The sequence below is a fragment of the Trichomonas vaginalis genome, chromosome II (assembly GCF_026262505.1).
Source record: "Trichomonas vaginalis G3 chromosome II, whole genome shotgun sequence".
Taxonomy (NCBI): Eukaryota; Parabasalia; order Trichomonadida; family Trichomonadidae; genus Trichomonas; species Trichomonas vaginalis.
Window position 1 is genome coordinate 16,804,040 of NC_067204.1, and position 18,627 is coordinate 16,822,666.

At 36.8% G+C, this 18,627-nt stretch overlaps 11 protein-coding genes and 1 pseudogene across 12 annotated transcripts, besides 2 other annotated features; 5 read left to right on the forward strand and 7 right to left on the reverse strand.

Moving 5' to 3' along the window:
* Positions 1–5,533: part of a mobile genetic element that runs on past the window's edge.
* Positions 455–1,066, forward strand: TVAGG3_0557670 (organellar and viral DNA polymerase type B; the record flags this gene model as incomplete). The annotated part of the gene is made up of 1 exon (XM_051238393.1): positions 455–1,066. One exon carries the CDS (start codon positions 455–457, stop codon positions 1,064–1,066), a length of 612 nt encoding a protein of 203 aa, XP_051096217.1.
* TVAGG3_0557680 (KilA, N-terminal/APSES-type HTH, DNA-binding family) lies at positions 1,569–2,396 on the reverse strand (the record flags this gene model as incomplete). The annotated part of the gene is made up of 1 exon (XM_051238394.1): positions 1,569–2,396. One exon carries the CDS (start codon positions 2,394–2,396, stop codon positions 1,569–1,571), a length of 828 nt encoding a protein of 275 aa, XP_051096218.1.
* Positions 2,485–3,048, reverse strand: TVAGG3_0557690 (organellar and viral DNA polymerase type B; the record flags this gene model as incomplete). Its single annotated transcript, XM_051238395.1, has 1 exon — positions 2,485–3,048. The coding sequence occupies one exon, from the start codon at positions 3,046–3,048 to the stop codon at positions 2,485–2,487; it is 564 nt and encodes a 187-aa protein (XP_051096219.1).
* Positions 4,621–4,941, reverse strand: TVAGG3_0557700 (organellar and viral DNA polymerase type B; the record flags this gene model as incomplete). The annotated part of the gene is made up of 1 exon (XM_051238396.1): positions 4,621–4,941. One exon carries the CDS (start codon positions 4,939–4,941, stop codon positions 4,621–4,623), a length of 321 nt encoding a protein of 106 aa, XP_051096220.1.
* Positions 5,534–6,671: 1,138 nt separating the features above from the next.
* Positions 6,672–7,112, reverse strand: TVAGG3_0557710 (KilA, N-terminal/APSES-type HTH, DNA-binding family; the record flags this gene model as incomplete). The annotated part of the gene is made up of 1 exon (XM_051238397.1): positions 6,672–7,112. A coding segment is annotated over one exon (441 nt), but the record flags the coding sequence as incomplete, so codon positions are not given.
* Positions 7,113–8,253: 1,141 nt separating this feature from the next.
* Positions 8,254–8,454, forward strand: TVAGG3_0557720 (uncharacterized protein; the record flags this gene model as incomplete). The annotated part of the gene is made up of 1 exon (XM_051238398.1): positions 8,254–8,454. One exon carries the CDS (start codon positions 8,254–8,256, stop codon positions 8,452–8,454), a length of 201 nt encoding a protein of 66 aa, XP_051096222.1.
* A 28-nt stretch (positions 8,455–8,482) lies between these two features.
* Positions 8,483–9,067, reverse strand: TVAGG3_0557730 (uncharacterized protein; the record flags this gene model as incomplete). Its single annotated transcript, XM_051238399.1, has 1 exon — positions 8,483–9,067. The coding sequence occupies one exon, from the start codon at positions 9,065–9,067 to the stop codon at positions 8,483–8,485; it is 585 nt and encodes a 194-aa protein (XP_051096223.1).
* A 221-nt stretch (positions 9,068–9,288) lies between these two features.
* Positions 9,289–9,639, forward strand: TVAGG3_0557740 (annotated as a pseudogene). Its single transcript has one exon. A coding segment is annotated over exon 1 (351 nt).
* A 35-nt stretch (positions 9,640–9,674) lies between these two features.
* Positions 9,675–10,259, forward strand: TVAGG3_0557750 (uncharacterized protein; the record flags this gene model as incomplete). Its single annotated transcript, XM_051238400.1, has 1 exon — positions 9,675–10,259. The coding sequence occupies one exon, from the start codon at positions 9,675–9,677 to the stop codon at positions 10,257–10,259; it is 585 nt and encodes a 194-aa protein (XP_051096224.1).
* A 470-nt stretch (positions 10,260–10,729) lies between these two features.
* TVAGG3_0557760 (HNH endonuclease family) lies at positions 10,730–10,966 on the forward strand (the record flags this gene model as incomplete). The annotated part of the gene is made up of 1 exon (XM_051238401.1): positions 10,730–10,966. A coding segment is annotated over one exon (237 nt), but the record flags the coding sequence as incomplete, so codon positions are not given.
* Positions 10,967–11,015: 49 nt separating this feature from the next.
* On the reverse strand, positions 11,016–11,279 carry TVAGG3_0557770 (uncharacterized protein; the record flags this gene model as incomplete). Its single annotated transcript, XM_051238402.1, has 1 exon — positions 11,016–11,279. One exon carries the CDS (start codon positions 11,277–11,279, stop codon positions 11,016–11,018), a length of 264 nt encoding a protein of 87 aa, XP_051096226.1.
* A 189-nt stretch (positions 11,280–11,468) lies between these two features.
* Positions 11,469–13,607, reverse strand: TVAGG3_0557780 (DNA/RNA polymerases family; the record flags this gene model as incomplete). The annotated part of the gene is made up of 1 exon (XM_051238403.1): positions 11,469–13,607. One exon carries the CDS (start codon positions 13,605–13,607, stop codon positions 11,469–11,471), a length of 2,139 nt encoding a protein of 712 aa, XP_051096227.1.
* A 4,371-nt stretch (positions 13,608–17,978) lies between these two features.
* Positions 17,979–18,627: part of a mobile genetic element that runs on past the window's edge.

Genomic DNA, 18,627 nt, shown 5'->3' on the forward strand with positions numbered 1-18,627 from the left:
GACCAAATTTCATGAATTTCCTCATATGTTTGCGACCCGAGGAAAACCGCGGGTCGAGATTCCGTACGAAAATCGTGAAAAACAGCGACCCAGACTTTTTCGAGGGTCGAGATTCCGTACGAAAATCGTAAAAATTTGCGACCCCGATTTTATTCGGGGTCACCTAAAACTCATGAAAATCGTGAAAAATTGCGAGTAGGGAAAAAAACCTGGTCGCCTAAAACTCATGAAAATCGTAAAAAATTGCGAGTACGTTAAAAATCTTACTCGCCTAAAACTCACGAAAATCGTGAAAAAATGACCAAATTTCATTATATAACTGTTATTTTTTGACGAAGAGAACTTTTGCACTTCGTAAAAAAAATCCCTGAAATCATATCTTTTATACAAGATAGAAAAAATAAAGTTAGTTTTTTAAAAAAATATTTTTTTATCTTGTATGTAAGAACAGAAAATGACAAACATTGAGTTTGAAACAGTTAAAAAGATAGACAATGACACCAAAGTGGTTAGAATAGGTGATTTAAACGTAAGATACTCAAAGAAATACAAGAAATATTCTTTGTCAGACATTCTAACACTATTTGGAAAGAAAGCAAAGGACTGGGTTAAAAATGCTTCTACTCAGAAAATTTTGACAAGAAATCCTGAGCTTATGATATCGGTAAGATTCTATGGAACTACAGCATATCTTATAGACAAAAGTCTTATACCAATAGTTTTGTTATGGTTAGACCCAGTTGTTGGATATAACTTCATAACATATGGTTCATTCGATACTGAACGTTGCAGTGAAGGCTTACTTTACATCGTTCAGAAACCGAAGGACTTCAATACAAAGAGATATAAGATAGGAAGAACATATAATATAACTCAAAGATATGACAGTATAGTCAATAGAGTTAAGGTTGTGTTTGTTAACGATATGAGAGCTGCTGAAACAGAACTACTTGAAAAGTTTGAGAAAATGTATGGTGCTCCCACGAAAGGTAAAGAAACGTTTGAAGTAGATGAGATAGATAGTGCTATAAAATTATTTGACGAAGTTGCTGAAAAATACATGTAAAGCGTTTATTTTTGGTCTTAGTCTGTTGTGGTGCTGGGGCTGTCGGTTCTTCTGGCTTTGGAATGGACTCGGTTGGTGGTACGTCGGACATTCGTTTGTGTCCTGTCGGAAGGAAGGACTTTTCCTGTCGGAAGGAAGGACTTTTCCTGTTGGAAGGAAGAGTTCTTCCTGTTGGAAGGAAAATTTTTTCCTGTTGGAAGGAAAATTTTTTCCTGTTGGAAGGAAAATTTTTTCCTGAAGTTCGACCAAAAAGTTCTCAATTTTCGAAAATTTGAATGGTTTCCGGACGGACAACTGGAAAAATTTTTCCTGTTGGAAGGAAGGACTTTTCCTGTCGGAAAGAAAAACTTTTCCTGTCGGAAAGAAAAACTTTTCCTGTCGGAAGGAAGGACTTTTCCTGTCGGAAGGAAGGACTCGGAATGCCAGAAGGATTTGACAAGACAATTTACCTTATAGAGCTACCTGAGCCATCTGAAGTCAAGCGTAAAAATAAATGGTTCATTTACTCTGCTTGTTTGAAGTTGTCAAAATACTCTGTTATTTTTTCTTTCAGTAGCGGTAAGTCTTCTTTGAAGGTAAGTATTGTACAACCTTTAATATCATAGTGTGTTTGAGGTAAAGTATCTTGAACTATTTGTTTCACATCTTCATTTGGTGTCATTGAAATCGGTAAGTTTTCGCGATAGAACCAATTTCTGTCAGATTTGTAAATCTTAGCAAGGTCGTAAAAGCTTTTGTTGTTTCTTCTGACTAAATGCAACATAACCATATCTTTATCTTCTTCTTTCTCCATATCTTCAGTATAAATCATATACTTATAGTTCTTTTCCTTTCCTTTTGGTACCGAACGTGGTATTCTTTTCTGTATGTTTTTGTCTTTTGCTTCAATGACTTCATCTTTTGCTTCAAGCTTGTTCTCTAGCTCTTCACGTTCTTGTCTATGAATTTCATCTAACATCATGAAAATATAACAAGCGTAACGAGGTGAAGCCCACATTGCAACAGCATTTACAAGAAGTCTATGTACATACCAGCCTCTCAAACCAGGAGCCAAATTCTTGCGATTTTCGTACGGAATCTCTACCCGCGGTTTTCCGCGGGTAGCAAACATATGAGGAAATTCTTCTAAAAGTTCTTTTGTCTGTTGGTTTTCAAACCAATGATGTGCTTGCTTTGTAGAACGAAGAGCATTGAAAATACTTTGCATTTGGTACATATCGTCTTTGACCGAACGAATGAGACGTAACTGTTTGTTATACTGAACCCACTCGTATTCTTCATTTATGTCTTCATGAACGATAGCAGTTGTTGTGTTCTCTGATGTTGACATATCTGTCTTTACATACAAAATAAAAAAAATATTTTATAAAAAATTAGCGTTATTTTCTTACTTTCACAAAAGACCAAAAATAAACGCTTTACATGTATTTTTCAGCAACTTCGTCAAATAATTTTATAGCACTATCTATCTCATCTACTTCAAACGTTTCTTTACCTTTCGTGGGAGCACCATACATTTTCTCAAACTTTTCAAGTAGTTCTGTTTCAGCAGCTCTCATATCGTTAACAAACACAACCTTAACTCTATTGACTATACTGTCATATCTTTGAGTTATATTATATGTTCTTCCTATCTTATATCTCTTTGTATTGAAGTCCTTCGGTTTCTGAACGATGTAAAGTAAGCCTTCACTGCAACGTTCCGTATCGAATGAACCATATGTTATGAAGTTATATCCAACAACTGGGTCTAACCATAACAAAACTATTGGTATAAGACTTTTGTCTATAAGATATGCTGCAGTTCCATAGAATCTTACCGATATCATAAGCTCAGGATTTCTTGTCAAAATTTTCTGAGTAGAAGCAGTTCTAACCCAGTCGTGGGATGTTTTCTTTCCAGATAGTGTTAGAATGTCTGACAAAGAATATTTGTTGTATTTCTTTGAGTATCTTACGTTTAAATCACCTATTCTAACCATTTTGGTGTCATTGTCTATCTTTCTAACTGTTTCAAACTCAATGTTTGTTATATATGTCTTTACATACAAAATAAAAAATATTTTTTTAAAAAAACTAACTTTATTTTTTCTATCTTGTATAAAAGATATGATTTCAGGGATTTTTTTTACGAAGTGTCAAAGTTCACTTCGTCAAAAAATAACAGTTATATAATGAAATTTGGTCATTTTTTCACTGTTTTTCGTACGGAATCTCGTTCCTCGGTTTTCCTCGGGTCGCAATTTTTCACGATTTCAGGGATTTTAGGCGAGTAAGATTTTTTACGTACTCGCAATTTTTCACGATTTTCATGAGTTTTAGGCGAGTAAGATTTTGTCCCTACTCGCAATTTTTCACGATTTTCATGAGTTTTAGGCAACCCCGAAAAAAGTCGGTCTAGAGAAATTTCACGATTTTCATGAGTTTTAGGCGACCCCGAAAAAAGTCTGGGTCGCAATTTTTCATTTATTTTGTATAAAAGATATGATTTCAGGGATTTTTTTTACGAAGTGCAAAAGTTCTCTTCGTAAAAAAATAACAGTTATATAATGAAATTTGGTCATTTTTTTCACGATTTTCATGAGTTTTAGGCAACCCCGAAAAAAGTCGGTCTAGAGAAATTTCACGATTTTCATGAGTTTTAGGCGAGTAAGATTTTCTATCTTGTATAAAAGATATGATTTCAGGGATTTTTTTTACGAAGTGCAAAAGTTCTCTTCGTCAAAAAATAACAGTTATATAATGAAATTTGGTCATTTTACTCGGCAAAAATATATTTTAGGGTAGATGGTTAGATCTCACCTCTTTTCTCACCTCTTTTTTCATGATTTCATCGTACATGCTTTGTCAAGACTTCTTCGTAAATGTTTTGTCAAGACTTCTTCGTACATGTTTTGTCAAGACTTCTTCATCGTAATGAGCGTAAATCAGACAAAAATAATGTTTAGGTGAAGAGGTGCGATCTCACCTGTTTTTTCACCTGTTTTTTCACCTCTTGAATTTTCATGACTTCTTCGTAAATGTTTTGTCAAGACTTCTTCGTACATGTTTTGTCAAGACTTCTTCATCGTACATGTTTTTGTCATGATTTCATCGTAAATGTTTTGTCATGATTTCATCGTACATGTTTTGTCAAAACTTCATCGTACATGTTTTGTCAAGACTTCATCGTACATGTTTTGTCATGACTTCATCGTACATGTTTTGTCATGACTTCTTCGTAAATGTTTTGTCAAGACTTCTTCGTAAATGTTTTGTCAAGACTTCTTCGTAAATGTTTTGTCAAGACTTCTTCGTAATGAGCGTAAATCAGACAAAAATAATGTTTAGGTGAAGAGGTGCGATCTCACCTGTTTTCTCACCTCTTTTCTCACCTCTTGAATTTTGTATAAAAGATATGATTTCAGGGATTTTTTTTACGAAGTGCAAAAGTTCTCTTCGTCAAAAATAACAGTTATATAATGAAATTTGGTCATTTTACTCGGCAAAAATATATTTTAGGTGAAGAGGTGAGATCTCACCTGTTTTCTCACCTCTTTTCTCACCTCTTTTTTTTATAAGCGTTTTACATGAATTGTACGATGTATATTTGAAATCCTAAACAGTTTTGTAGCTTCTATTTCTTCGCTGAGGATATCGAATGTTTTCACAATATTGAATGTATCTTTATATTTCTTCTTGACATCTGAAAGAAGGAAATCGTCAGCAGTTGGATAGTTTTTGTTTAGAAATGCTAACATGTCCATTTTGTTTTCTGCTGGTTTCTCTGCTTCTTTCTTTAAGTCAGCATAGTCGTTTCGCATACGTTCTATCTCTTTGACGGAGTAGTTATATTTCCTCATTGCTGCTTTACATTTAGAACATTGTGGGTTCATTTTAGCATTGTACATTGAAATTTGTCCTGCAAGTACAACTATAGCGTCAATGGTTTTCTTTAACTCAAAAGTTGCTGGTTTTATTTGTTCGTTCCATACTTTACCTCTTCTATCTTTATCTCTTATCTGCCATACACATTCAGCAACTAACGAAACAAAGTTGTCGTAGGTCTTAAACTCCCCAGATTTATATATGTCAGAGATGTTCTTATATAACATGTCGCAGTCTTTGTCCATGACTTTGTGGTTGCAATGAAATCCAAGAAACTCATAGTTTACCTTACGAATGAACTTCTTTATTTCTACTGAGTCAGTTGCTTTGACTTCTATTTCTTCAAATTCTGGAATAGTAAGCTTTTGTTGTTGTATTTCAGGAAGTTTAGGTAGATGGTCAATAATATCCTGCATTTCATAAAGATATTCTTCATTTGTTTCATCTTTCGCAGTGCAATCTAAATCTCCTTGGAGAAGTTCCTGCTTTATCTTCTGGATTTCTGTTTCGAAAGTATATGAAGAAGGAATGAAGCTTTTCATTTCTACTAACATTGAAGTTGGGTTCATGACTAACGAGTTTGGTGCTGTTGTTGCTAACATGTTCTTACAATAAAAATAAAAAATATTTTTTTAAAAAAAACTAACTTTATTTTTTATTTCGGGAAAATTCAACGGGTGAGAAAGAGGTGAGAAAACAGGTGAGATCTCACCTCTTCACCTAAAATATATTTTTTGGTCCGGGAACAACAAAATTCAAGAGTTTTGTGTGTTTTCTACGATGGTAGAAAAGAGGTGAGAAAACAGGTGAGAAAACAGGTGAGATCTCACCTCTTCACCTAAAATATTTTTTATTGAATTCAGAACAAAACTCAAGAATTTTGGTTGAAAGAATACGATGGAGCCAAAAGTGGCTCGACCTCAAAACAAGCATTTTGTGAAGAATATACCAACCCGCCGAAAACAGCGGGTTGCTTTTTATACAAAATTCAACGGGTGACAAAACAGGTGAGAAAAGAGGTGAGATCTCACCACTTCACCTAAAAATATTTTTTGTCTGATTTACGCTCATTACGATGAAGTCTTGACAAAACATATACGAAGAAGTCATGACAAAACATTTACGTTCATGTTTGACAAAACATTTACGAAGAAGAAGTTTTGACAAAACAAGCATTTTGTGAAGAATATACCAACCCGCCGAAAACAGCGGGTTGCTTTTTATACAAAATTCAACGGGTGACAAAACATGTACGATGAAGTCTTGACAAAACATATACGAAGAAGTCATGACAAAACATTTACGTTCATGTTTGACAAAACATATACGAAGAAGTCTTGACAAAACATATACGAAGAAGTTTATTTCCTGTGTTGTTGTCTAAATGTCATGTTGTCTCATTTTTTCAGAGAAGTTCGTTTAACCGAGGGACCGAGGGACCGAGGGACCTGGTGACACCTAAAAACCATCTACCCTAAAATATATTTTTGCCGAATTCAATAAAAATAAATGGTTCATTTACCACAATATTTTTGTACAAAACGACCCCAAACTTTTAACTTCTTTTCTGCAGCTTCTAATGCTATCTTAGCGAGTTCATATTCTCTAAATTCTCTCTTTAAATCTTCTTGTTCCCATTGGTCTAGTTCGTATGGAGAGTCTCTATAACCATAACACATCTCATGTTCATGTTTCTATGTTTTTCGCACATTTTTCTAACTTCTTGTTCGAACAAAGGTTTAGCATTCTCTACTGTATCTTCAAGTTCTTCTTCATCTAATTTCTCATGAACTTTCTTGTCTATGGAGTCCATAATTTTTCCAACTGCTATACAATATTTTGGAGAAGCCCACATTGCTATATAGTTTATAAGTCTTGGGTCTGCATACGTTCCTCTAACCTGTTTGATTTCATCAGAAATTCCTGCATGAATTTTGTATAAAAAGCAACCGCCGGAATTCCGGCGGTTGGTATATTCTTCACAAAATGCCTTATAATACTCTTCCCAGGACTTATTTTCCAACAACTTTCTAAAGTCTTTCCTAAACTGCTGACACATCTTTGTTACATTTATATAACCATCCTTGTCTCTACGTAAGACTTCAATACCGTTATAGGTGCCTTTTGTGAATGTTTCGCCATTAGATTTGTTCGTGAACGTTTTTGCTTCGACTGTCATTTCAGTTCTTACAAAAAAATAAAAAATATTTTTTTAAAAAAACCAACTTTTTATTTTATTTCGGGAAAATTCATGAAAATTCAACGGGTGAAAAAACAGGTGAAAAAAGAGGTGAGATCTCACCACTTCACCTAAAATATATTTTTGGGTCCTTTACACTCATTACGAAGAAGTCTTGACAAAACATTTACGTTCATGTTTGACAAAGCATGTACGAAGAAGTCATGACAAAACATTTACGAAGAAGTCTTGACAAAACATTTACGAAGAAGTCATGACAAAACATTTACGTTCATGTTTGACAAAACATTTACGAAGAAGTCTTGACAAAACATTTACGTTCATGTTTGACAAAACATTTACGTTCATGTTTGACAAAGCATATACGTTCATGTTTGACAAAGCATATACGAAGAAGTCTTGACAAAACATTTACGTTCATGTTTGACAAAGCATATACGTTCATGTTTGACAAAGCATATACGAAGAAGTCTTGACAAAGCATATACGAAGAAGTCTTGACAAAACATTTACGAAGAAGTCTTGACAAAACATTTACGAAGAAGTCATGACAAAACATTTACGAAGAAGTCATGACAAAACATTTACGAAGAAGTCATGACAAATTCAAGAGGTGAGAAAAGAGGTGAAAAAACAGGTGAGATCGCACCTCTTCACCTAAACATTATTTTTGGGTCCTTTACACTCATTACGAAGAAGTCTTGACAAAACATTTACGAAGAAGTCTTGACAAAACATTTACGAAGAAGTCTTGACAAAACATTTACGAAGAAGTCATGACAAAACATTTACGAAGAAGTCATGACAAATTCAAGAGGGTAGAAAAGAGGTGAGATCTAACCATCTACCCGACATTCTCGTCAAATACAAAAAAATGAAAAAGTGTCATTTTTTTCATGTCCGAAGACTCGAAGGTGCAACACTTCCAAAATACCGACGAACTCAGAAGAGCAGCATGGCAATATCTTCTTGACAACTTCTTTGAGTTCTCCAGGTACACCTTGGAAAATGCTGAAGAACTCCGACACAGAGAATTTGGAGAAATTGCGCTCCAATACTACCTTGACAAACAAAGGGTAAAATAAGACTAAAAACTTAACGTTTAAAAAGTGACATTTTTATGAGCTCCGAGTCACCGAGAAAACTTGGTCAGATGTTAGCAGCTTACTTCCCTGAGGAGGATGGAAGCGTTACATACGTAAGGTTCAAAAACAACGAACCTGGAATTGCGTACAAAATTCGCAATTACATGACCATGGAAGAGTACGAAAGGTTCCTACAAGAGAAACCAGCTCTAAACAACTCAGAAAAGAAAGAATAAAAAGTTTAACTCGTAATTGTTTATTTTTTTACTTGTATGGGCAAGCTGCAAGAATGAAGTCGACTATCTCAGTCTTTGTCTTGACCAGTTGGACGGCTCTTGTGAGTATGTCTGTTTTGCGGTCTCCAGCTGGTGTCTGACCTTCGTAATTGCGCATGTTCTTGAGAGCTCCAACTGTAAATGATTGTAGGATGAAGAGTCTCTCAGACTGCTTGAGGTAGTCTTCACGGTCACGAACCGAATCTGTGGTACGAGTCGAATCGGTCGATTTGAGGGAAGAGACTGAAAGCCTGTCGTCTTCCATAGGGGCTGTGGCATAATCTTTGCGTAAGCGGTTCAGACCTTCTTCGAACTCTTGGTCTCTCTTCGATTTGGATTGAGATTGGAATTGCTGGGGTGGAGCTTGCTGGAACATCCAAGGGTTGGGGAAGTAAGGCATAGGCTGAGGAGGGTAGTTCGGGAAGCCTTGTGGTGGGTAGTAACCTTGAGGTGGAAATTGGTAGTAAATCGGAGGTACTTGCTGGAACTGAGGTTGCTGAGGAGACTGTTGTGGTTCTGCAGCTTTCGGTTCCTCTGGTTTGGGAATGGACTGGGTTGGTGGGACGTCGGACATTCGTTTGTGGCTTAACCGTCGGACCACAACGATAAAAATCTCTGCTACTAGCAGTACTGCTACTGACAGTAGCAGTACTTTTTCTGACAGTAGCAGTACTTTTACTGACAGTAGCAGTACTTTTTCTGACAGTAGCAGTACTTTTACTGACAGTAGCAGTACTTTTTCTGACAGTAGCAGTACTTTTACTGACAGTAGCAATGGTCGAGGTCGAACCTACCGACGAGGCAATTTACCTAATTGAAATTAACAACTGCGTAAAAGACTACTTGCGCAAGGTCATGAAGCCCAAGGTCAAGTTCACCACTATTTCTGGAAGGTCTACACTTCAGCTCGAGACTTCGACTGGAATTCCAATTCAAATACCAGACGGGACAGCCTACGATGGCATAAAGGACGCCAAAAGAGAAGCTCTTGTTAAGTTCCTAAACAAACGTCCTTGGATAAAAATACCAAACAAGGAGAACCCCTACCCCATATGAAATTGGCAATTCAGTCTCTCCTTCACTTCTCGGGTCAGCCGTTCTACATAACCTGTGAAGGCGACATCCAACCAGTTCAGTAAACCTTAACGTTTAGAGTAAAAACATTTTTTTTCATTTTTTGAATGAAGCAAGTTAAATTCGTCCCACACCAATCTCAATGGACCGATGAAGAGTTTCAAGCCATAGTTGAAGACGTTGAGAACGACATAGACGGCGAACTTGAAGGAGCTCAAATCACAATTGCAACCAAAATTGCAGAAGTCAAGGAACAGATAGCTCCACTTAAAGCTACCAAAGCTACTCTTGACCTCATGGATAGTTACCGTTTAGATGTCAAGAGTGGAATAAGACAATTAAAATTAAAACTTCTAAACTACGAAGCTATACTCCAAAAGTTAGCAGAAATGAGAAGACTTTACCAGAGCTACTTACATGTAAGGGACTTACCTTCAAGCAGTCCGACCAAAGATGAATTTGTTGACATTGTCCCAATTTTGTCCGAAAGTCAGCTCAGATGTTTCGAACTGCTCCCAACATATCCGGAATATGAACGTTTGCCTGAACTCTTCCACAATCTCAAAAAACGTTTTTTGGTTCTCATGTTCGAAACTTTTATCGGAAGAGACAACAAACGTTCAGAAGAAGAACAAGATATTATTTTAAACTTGTTGTATGACATAACTGTCATAACAAGCTTTTTGAAGTAAAACCGCCATTCTCAAACCACTTCATTTTTTCGATGTCCGAACAAGCACCGAAGCCAAACTCAATGGCAGATGTCCTTTCAAGGTTGCCAGACAAGCGCCCAGTTCAAATTCAAATTGCCCAATTGAACGCTCATCTGTCAAACACCATTAAGACTCTCCAAAGTAGTCTTATGGAAGAGATAACCAATCTCAAAGTCGAAGTCCTCACGAACCAAGCTTCCAATAAGAAAGTCCTGAACGATTTCGCGGAAACCTTGCGCCAATACAACATAGAGAACCAAAACCTTGCCCGACTCATCTACCGTTTCTTCGAAGAGATAGACGCCATCTGGAAGGTACTCGGAAAGGACAGAACATGCAACACCGTACTTCGTGAACACAGAATTGAAGAAGGAATTTTCGAGGAAGAAGAGGAAGAAAAGAAACACGAAGAAAAGGAAGTTTGGGCAACCCTTGTTGTCGATGACGCTTACGAAATTTCCCAACCCTACCCATACAAAATCCGCAACAAGGGGACAGGCAAGGTTCTTACCCCAGTCCTCAACAACTTGGGACACTTGAACCTTAACCTTCGGAATTACGGTTCAGTTTCCATGGGAAGGCTTGTCGGTATGCAATGGGTTCCAAATCCAGACAAGAAGTCGAGGGTCAGACACATTGACGGTGACAAGCTCAACAACCGTAAGGAGAACCTCGAGTGGTTCTAAGAGTAAAAAAATTTTATTTTAGGGGGAAACCCCAAGTAAATTTAGGTGTTTATTTGGATAAGTATGTTAAATTAAGGGTAATTTGCAAAATTAGTTCCCGACCTTTGAATTGGGCTCTTTCGTTATCCCAGTTGCGTAGGAGGTCGTCCCAGAGGAGTTGGTAGAATTGCCAATCCAAGGACGATTTGTCCTCCCAGGCATTGAGGATGTACTGCTCGTAGAGTTTCATGACCTCTGCCTTGCACCAGACACCCTCTCCCTTGGAACGTAAGGCTTCTTCGAAGTGCTCGAATGCGATTGGCTGCTTGACCATCCGAAATGACACTTTTTGTCCGTTTGGTCAATGTTCGTGTCTCGTGCCATAGTCGATGAAAATACAGACAAACAGGTTATATATGAGTTTGAGACCAAGAATGGTGTAACTCGACCTGTCCGATTCAAAGACTCCGAGGGCGACCATGAAATTAAACGGAAATTAGCTAGGAAGGAATATAAAAATTTTTTATTTCATGCAATGTTTTATTTCTGTGCCGTCTTCAAGTATGCCCCAGTACTTACGCTTGGAGAGGACATGAACTTCGGAAAATACCTTATCTAGCTTAAAACAGCCCATCTTTTCACCGACCATTCCCATTTCAATGAGTTTGTTGTACCCTTCTTCGTTCGTCATGAGTGCGTCAATGTTCTCATAGTAAACCACAACTTTGGATTTGACTTCGGAGAAGAATTTGTTGTAGTTGTCAAGGACTGCTTTTGCGAACTGAGGGTAAGACCAATGTTCGACAATAGATTTTAATGTGGTTACTAAGCCATTTTGACCTTGAGTGAACTCGTACTTCAAAACAAAAGGAGAAAACCTTTCAACAAAGTTGTCGACCTTCTCATAATGTTTACTCTTCATCTCTTGAGGTTTCTTAATGGAATATCCCCATGTCGAATTCATAAGCAATTTGAGTGTCATTGCAAGTTTGGAGTTTGAAGCTTTCCTAATATCATACAGTTGTTGTATGACTTTTCCAACTGTATAGTTCCTTCCCGGGAACTCACCATCTTCGTTTGGAATTCCAGTCGGAATATATTGGACAAACCTCATGTATGCAGCGTTAAGGTCGACATAGTATATCTTTTCGTTTGAGTCGAACTTGTCGCAACCAATTGGTCCAGTTTGTGGAAATTCAAGTGAGTCTCTTATCTTCTGAGAAACTTCTCCTGTTATCTCATAAACATCGTCGAAGCAACCTGTTTCATATAAAACCTTCTGACCTAACTCCGATGCTCTCCAATACAATTTGACGTCAATTGGATGTCTCAATGGAAGTTTGTTTATAGCATCTTGAAGTTCTTGCAACCTCATTGGAAGTTCTTCTGGTTCAGGTTGGTATCCGAACAATCCAACTCCTTGTGGAATTGTGTACTTCTTTTGTACTAGAACTTTGTCTGGAACAACTTTTGGTCTTGCTAACAGTGAAAAGTTTGTTTCGTCTTTTGGTACAAAAGTTTCTGTCAGCTTGTCATCTGGAATTGGTTCCAACAAACCTTTCTCGAAAAGAATGTTTACAGCTCTGACAATGTTGCACTTGCCTTTTCCGAACAACGGGTGTGTAAGACTTTCGTTCAACATGAAGTGGTTGTGGACAAGTACAATCTTCAACCATGGTAAGTCTTTGTCAACAACATAGTCGTCATGTGAAGAACCTTTAGCTGTATGTATGTTGACTCGGATATTGACATTTGCCAACGGTGCAATTTTTGCCAATTGACCTCTGAGAATGTACCTTGTCTTCACACATGACTCAAGATACTTCATTTTCTCATCTGTAACAAGACCAGAGTTCCTGAGACATGTAAGAATACAAGGTTCATTGACAATTGTTTCAATTGAATTGTAAATTCCATACCTTGTCAAGTCAATGTCAGACTTATTTCTGAACGGGAAGTATCCAGCATGTTGTCTGACTGCTTGAGGGTTAGGTTGGTACCATTCGAACTTGACACTTGCAATTCCTTCAATTGCATTCAAAATGTCTGAGTCGGAGTCAAACATTTGTTCTCTCTTTGTAGTCTTGAAAGCGTCAAGAAGCATTGCAGCTGTTGTGACATTGCCATATGCATAGTAAATGTGACCATCCAAATCTGTTATGGTCATTCTGAGATTGTGTCCTTTCTTATTTCCGTCTTGTATGGCAGCAAGTACACCCATGAAGCCTTCTTTGTTCTTTCCTTCGTCAAAGTTTACTGTAAAGGTTCGACCAGAAGTAATTTGACTTCTAACTTCACGGTACTTCTCATATGCATATCTTGTTCTTTCCATGGGAGCATGTGTGTCTTCACCTTTTCCTTTTTTCCTTCTCAAAGGATGCAATTGTTCGTCATGTTTCCAGTAGAATCTGGCAAAGCCGTCGTGTCCCTCAACTTGAGGTTCACTAACATCGAAAGGCATGTCCATAAGACGTTCTTCTTCTAACCTCTCTAGTCTGTTTGGATAATTTGCACGTGCTGTTTCCAAATCCATTTCGTAGCGAAGACCAGACAATTTGTCATAGACTTTTATGGGTCTTCCCTTCCTATATTTAAAATTCTTCGAAACTCTCCAACCATATCTTTGCAACTCTGCTTTTATTCTAGCAGACTTTCTATCCATTCTATATGGGGGCATTTTTATAAAAATAAAAAAATATTTTTTTTCTCTTTACTTAACATAACCGCCTGCTGCCATAAGTCTTTGACGCCAACCCATACCAGCTAATGAAGGTTGACTTGGTTTAGTTTCCAAACTAAACTTTGGTTTTGGTTTATCTTCAGTTTTTGGTTTTTCTTCTTCTATCGGTTTTTCGTCACTTTTCGGTTTATAGGACCTCTCTCATATTCTATCTTGTCATATCTAAACTCATAGTCATGTATGTCCTCTAACCATCTCATAACGGTTTCCAAACCACTTTTATCGGATGTAAAGTAAAAGCATGGATGGTTATGTAAAACGTCTAAAGTTTCTAAAGAGTCTCTCAAAGTATACTTCCTTGGAACGCCCGTAACTTTTCCTGTAGCGACGATAGACCCTTACTTGTCCGGACAAAGTTGTACTATTTTGAGTGCTCTACAAAAAAAGTCAACAGCAACGACTTTCAAAAATTTTTATGGGCTAGAAGGGGCGCAGCCCCTGGGAAGCCCCCTATACCCAAACTTCATTTTATACTTCATTTATACTAAACATCTTCAGGGCTAGAGGGCACGAAGTGCCTGGAGGCCCCACTACCTTTTTTTTTTTTTTTTTTTATACTATTCATCTATTAGTAAACACTACCAGGTCAGGTGCGTGGGGCCTCCAGGCGCGTTGCGCCCTCTAGCCCTGAAGATGTTTAGTATAACTTTGTCCGGACAAGTAAGGGTCTATCGTCGCTACAGGAAAAGTTACAGGCATTCCAAGGAAGTATACTTTGAGAAGCCTTCTTCTGGGTCGAAAACATTATATAATGTTTCGCTTTTCACAAATTATATATGTTTTCATGTTTTGTCACTTTTCAGGAAAAAACATTTTTATTATATATAAATGAATTTTACAAAACCACCGTTACAAATCTACAAATGTTAGACCATTCGGTAGTTTCTTAAGTTCTCTCAATAGAATATCTTTACATCTACTCTTATTTCCAAAGAAGGGTAACGGTGGTTTTGTAAAATTCATTTATATATAATAAAAATGTTTTTACCCGAAAAGTGACAGAAAAGTGACAAAACATGAAAACATATATAATTTGTGAAAAGCGAAACATTATATAATGTTTTCGACCCAGAAGAAGGCTTCTCAAAGTATACTTCCTTGGAATGCCTGTAACTTTTCCTGTAGCGACGATAGACCCTTACTTGTCCGGACAAAGTTATACTAAACATCTTCAGGGCTAGAGGGCGCAACGCGCCTGGAGGCCCCACGCACCTGACCTAAGTAGACTGGACTTTGAGAGACTCTTTAGAAACTTTAGACGTTTTACATAACTGTCCATGCTTTTACTTTACATCCGATAAAAGTGGTTTGGAAACCGTTATGAGATGGTTAGAGGACATACATGACTATGAGTTTAGATATGACAAAAACATATACGAAGAAGTTTTGACAAAGTCTTTACGAAGAAGTTTTGACAAAACATTGACGAAGAAGTCTTGACAAAACATTGACGAAGAAGTCTTGACAAAACATTTACGAAGAAGTCTTGACAAAACATTGACGAAGAAGTCTTGACAAAACATTGACGAAGAAGTCTTGACAAAACATTTACGAAGAAGTCTTGACAAAACATGTACGAAGAAGTCTTGACAAAACATGTACGAAGAAGTCTTGACAAAACATTGACGAAGAAGTCTTGACAAAACATTTACGAAGAAGTCTTGACAAAACATTGACGAAGAAGTCTTGACAAAACATTGACGAAGAAGTCTTGACAAAACATTTACGAAGAAGTCTTGACAAAACATGTACGAAGAAGTCTTGACAAAACATGTACGAAGAAGTCTTGACAAAACATTGACGAAGAAGTCTTGACAAAACATTGACGAAGAAGTCTTGACAAAACATTGACGAAGAAGTCTTGACAAAACATTGACGAAGAAGTCTTGACAAAACATTTACGAAGAAGTCTTGACAAAACATGTACGAAGAAGTCTTGACAAAACATGTACGAAGAAGTCTTGACAAAACATTGACGAAGAAGTCTTGACAAAACATTGACGAAGAAGTCTTGACAAAACATTGACGAAGAAGTCTTGACAAGATAGAATATGAGAGAGGTCCTATAAACTGGAGAAAGTGTCATAACAAAGAAATTTTACTAGTAAGTAAATGTGGTTTGAAATAGGACTACTTGTTTTAGGTTTTTTCCATTGTGTCATTTATTTATTTGACGTGGCAGAAAGGTACAGAGAATATGAAGATGAACCAATGCCTGCAAATGTTCAGCATATGTACTCGTAAGAGATATTTTTATCTAATATTAAATGGACGCACAGAACTTAGCGAATGCACAGCAACCTGGACAACCAACCAGAGAATATTCCAAATGAAGTTAGAATACAAACTGCAATGGCAAACTATGGTCAAGTGCCAACAGATTACAAATGCAAACTGCCATGTCAAATGACGCTGCGTTAGGTTGCCACCATGGTATGCAAATATGAGATGGAAAGAGTTTTATACAAACCCTGAAGTGGGAATATAAACAACTTTATGCAGATGACGCGAACACAGGAGTTGACCCAGAATATGTTTTTACAGAGGAGAAACAGAATGTATGAGCTCCAGTTAAAGAATGCTATGGACTCAACAGGAAACGCAAAAGACTAGGCGGACATTAGATTTTTACATATAGTAAAATGGGTTTCTTCAGTAGTATTGGAAACTTCTTCAGAAGAGTTGGAAGAGGTATATGGAATGGAATAAAACCGTAGGAAGAGGAATTTGGAACGGAGTCAAAAATATTGGTAAAAGAGTAGGTCAGTTCGTTGGTATTATACCTAAAGACCCTGAACCAGAAGAACAAGCCCTGTTATACAACAGCCTGAACCTGCACCACAGTCTAGTTGGCAACCAAATCCAACACCTCAACCGTATTAAAAATTATATTTTTACCGTTCGATAGTAGTTGTATATGAAACTAAGTTCTAAGTAAAACGCATGGTATAATGGAATTATTCTCTTTCTTCCATCTGTTGTAAACCATACTTGAAAGTCTGAAATACTTCCACTTGGTGGTTCATATAGCTTTGTAGGTTTTTTCGTAAAAGTCATTTGCCAAGCATAAAAAAGAGTTTTGTGCACCAGAAAAATGAAGCATGAACTATAATAGCATCTGAGTCGAAAACATTTCATATGTTCCATTAGGGTTTTTCGACTTCATAAAAGTCCGGGTGTACTGGATATTCTGCAGGCTGATTTAACATCCTCATAAATCTATACCATGCCAAGTTGTTATATTTTGTAGAAATATAAACGTTTTCTCCAAGGTCTTCTATTCTATTGATTTTAACAGTTGCATTTTTCCTGTCATATATAATATCGAGATGGTACTCTCCCTCGTCAATTGTTATGGTTTGCATATTCGATATAGATGTCGTTTATTTTTTCTTGAAAAGCTTGAAGAGTTGTTTCTAAGTTTACAAGCAAATTCACTTGTAAAAGTTTTCCTGTTCAAATTTCTCATACGTACGTTTTTCTTTGTTATAGTATCGAACTTCAAACCGACTGTAAATGGGAAACCATGTATGGCTTCTGAAATGAACTTCATTCTACGAAAGCCAATAGCTTTTGTGACAGATGGGTCTCTTAACCATCTTAACGGGTAGTCAAAACGATAGCCTTCATGCTTTACGGTCTCTGTCTCAAACTTTTGACCGACATTCGTAAAAAGTTCATCTAATGGTTTAGTTGTAGCAACTCTTGAATTTTCTTTTTCTATTGAAAGCATATTTATCTAGAATAAAAATGTCAAATGAAACAGCGTCTATGAGAGAAATACAACACAACCGACAACTCATTATAACAAGCTCTAATAAGAACAAACAAACTTTTCAAACTATTCTAAGATATTCTGAGTCATTGAAAGAAGGAAACTTAAAACTGACTTTAAACCAATGACAGATGAGTTTCTGTTTCAAGACAATAAGAACATACTGTCTGTATAAATCCAACAAAGGAACTTTAAACGAGAAACCTATAAAAGAACTTCTTTTGAAAGCAAGATGTTGACAACAAAGCAGACAAAACATATGTAGACGATGCAATAGCAAAAGAAGAAGAAAGAGCTGACAAAGCTTATGCAACAAAAGAACATACTCATCCTGAACTAGCAGACAAACATATGTTGACAATAAAATGTCGAGTGAAGTGACAAGAGTGAAAACGAATATTCTAAAAAGACTCATACACATACCATTGCAAATATTGCAAACTTACAAGAAACCTTAAACAGAAAAGTGCCGTTGGAATACACATACATCTTCTGAAAAACAGACTTAAACGTTAGCCTTGAAAAGAAAGCAAGACAAGAACCATACACATACAAGTTTTACAACTGTTACTATAGAAAGTATTGAAGGAACGGTTGAAGAAACTGGTGGGGATGTATTATATGTAAACCTCCTAACTTTCCACAAGGTTTAACATCGGATGACGACATAACGACGATGAGAAACATTAGATGTAAAGATGTTTATGTCATGAAGGATGAACATAACGTTAAATTCACTGCTCAAGATTTATATGACAAGAAAGCAGACAAGAACCATACACATACAAGTTTTACAACTTTTACAGCAGATGATATTACACTAAACAAACCTTGCCAAGTAAAGCTCCAACAATACACCGGCAACAAGTCTTGTAGATACTTTGATATCTAATGACAAAGTAGTATTAACATCTAAGACAGGAACTCAATGTGCTTAAACAAATTTGCCGAATCTTTTTACCCGGTTGGCTCTATTATACGTCAATGAACTCTACCAGACCAGAAGTAGTACTTGGTTTTGGAATTGGACTCAAATAGTCGACAGGTTTTTGTATTGTGCAAACTCTTCAAAGGAAACAGGTGGAAGTAAAACGATTTCAGGTGCAAATTTACCTGCGCACAGTCACTAACGTAAGTTTAACTACATCTCGAGAAGGTGGCATAGGC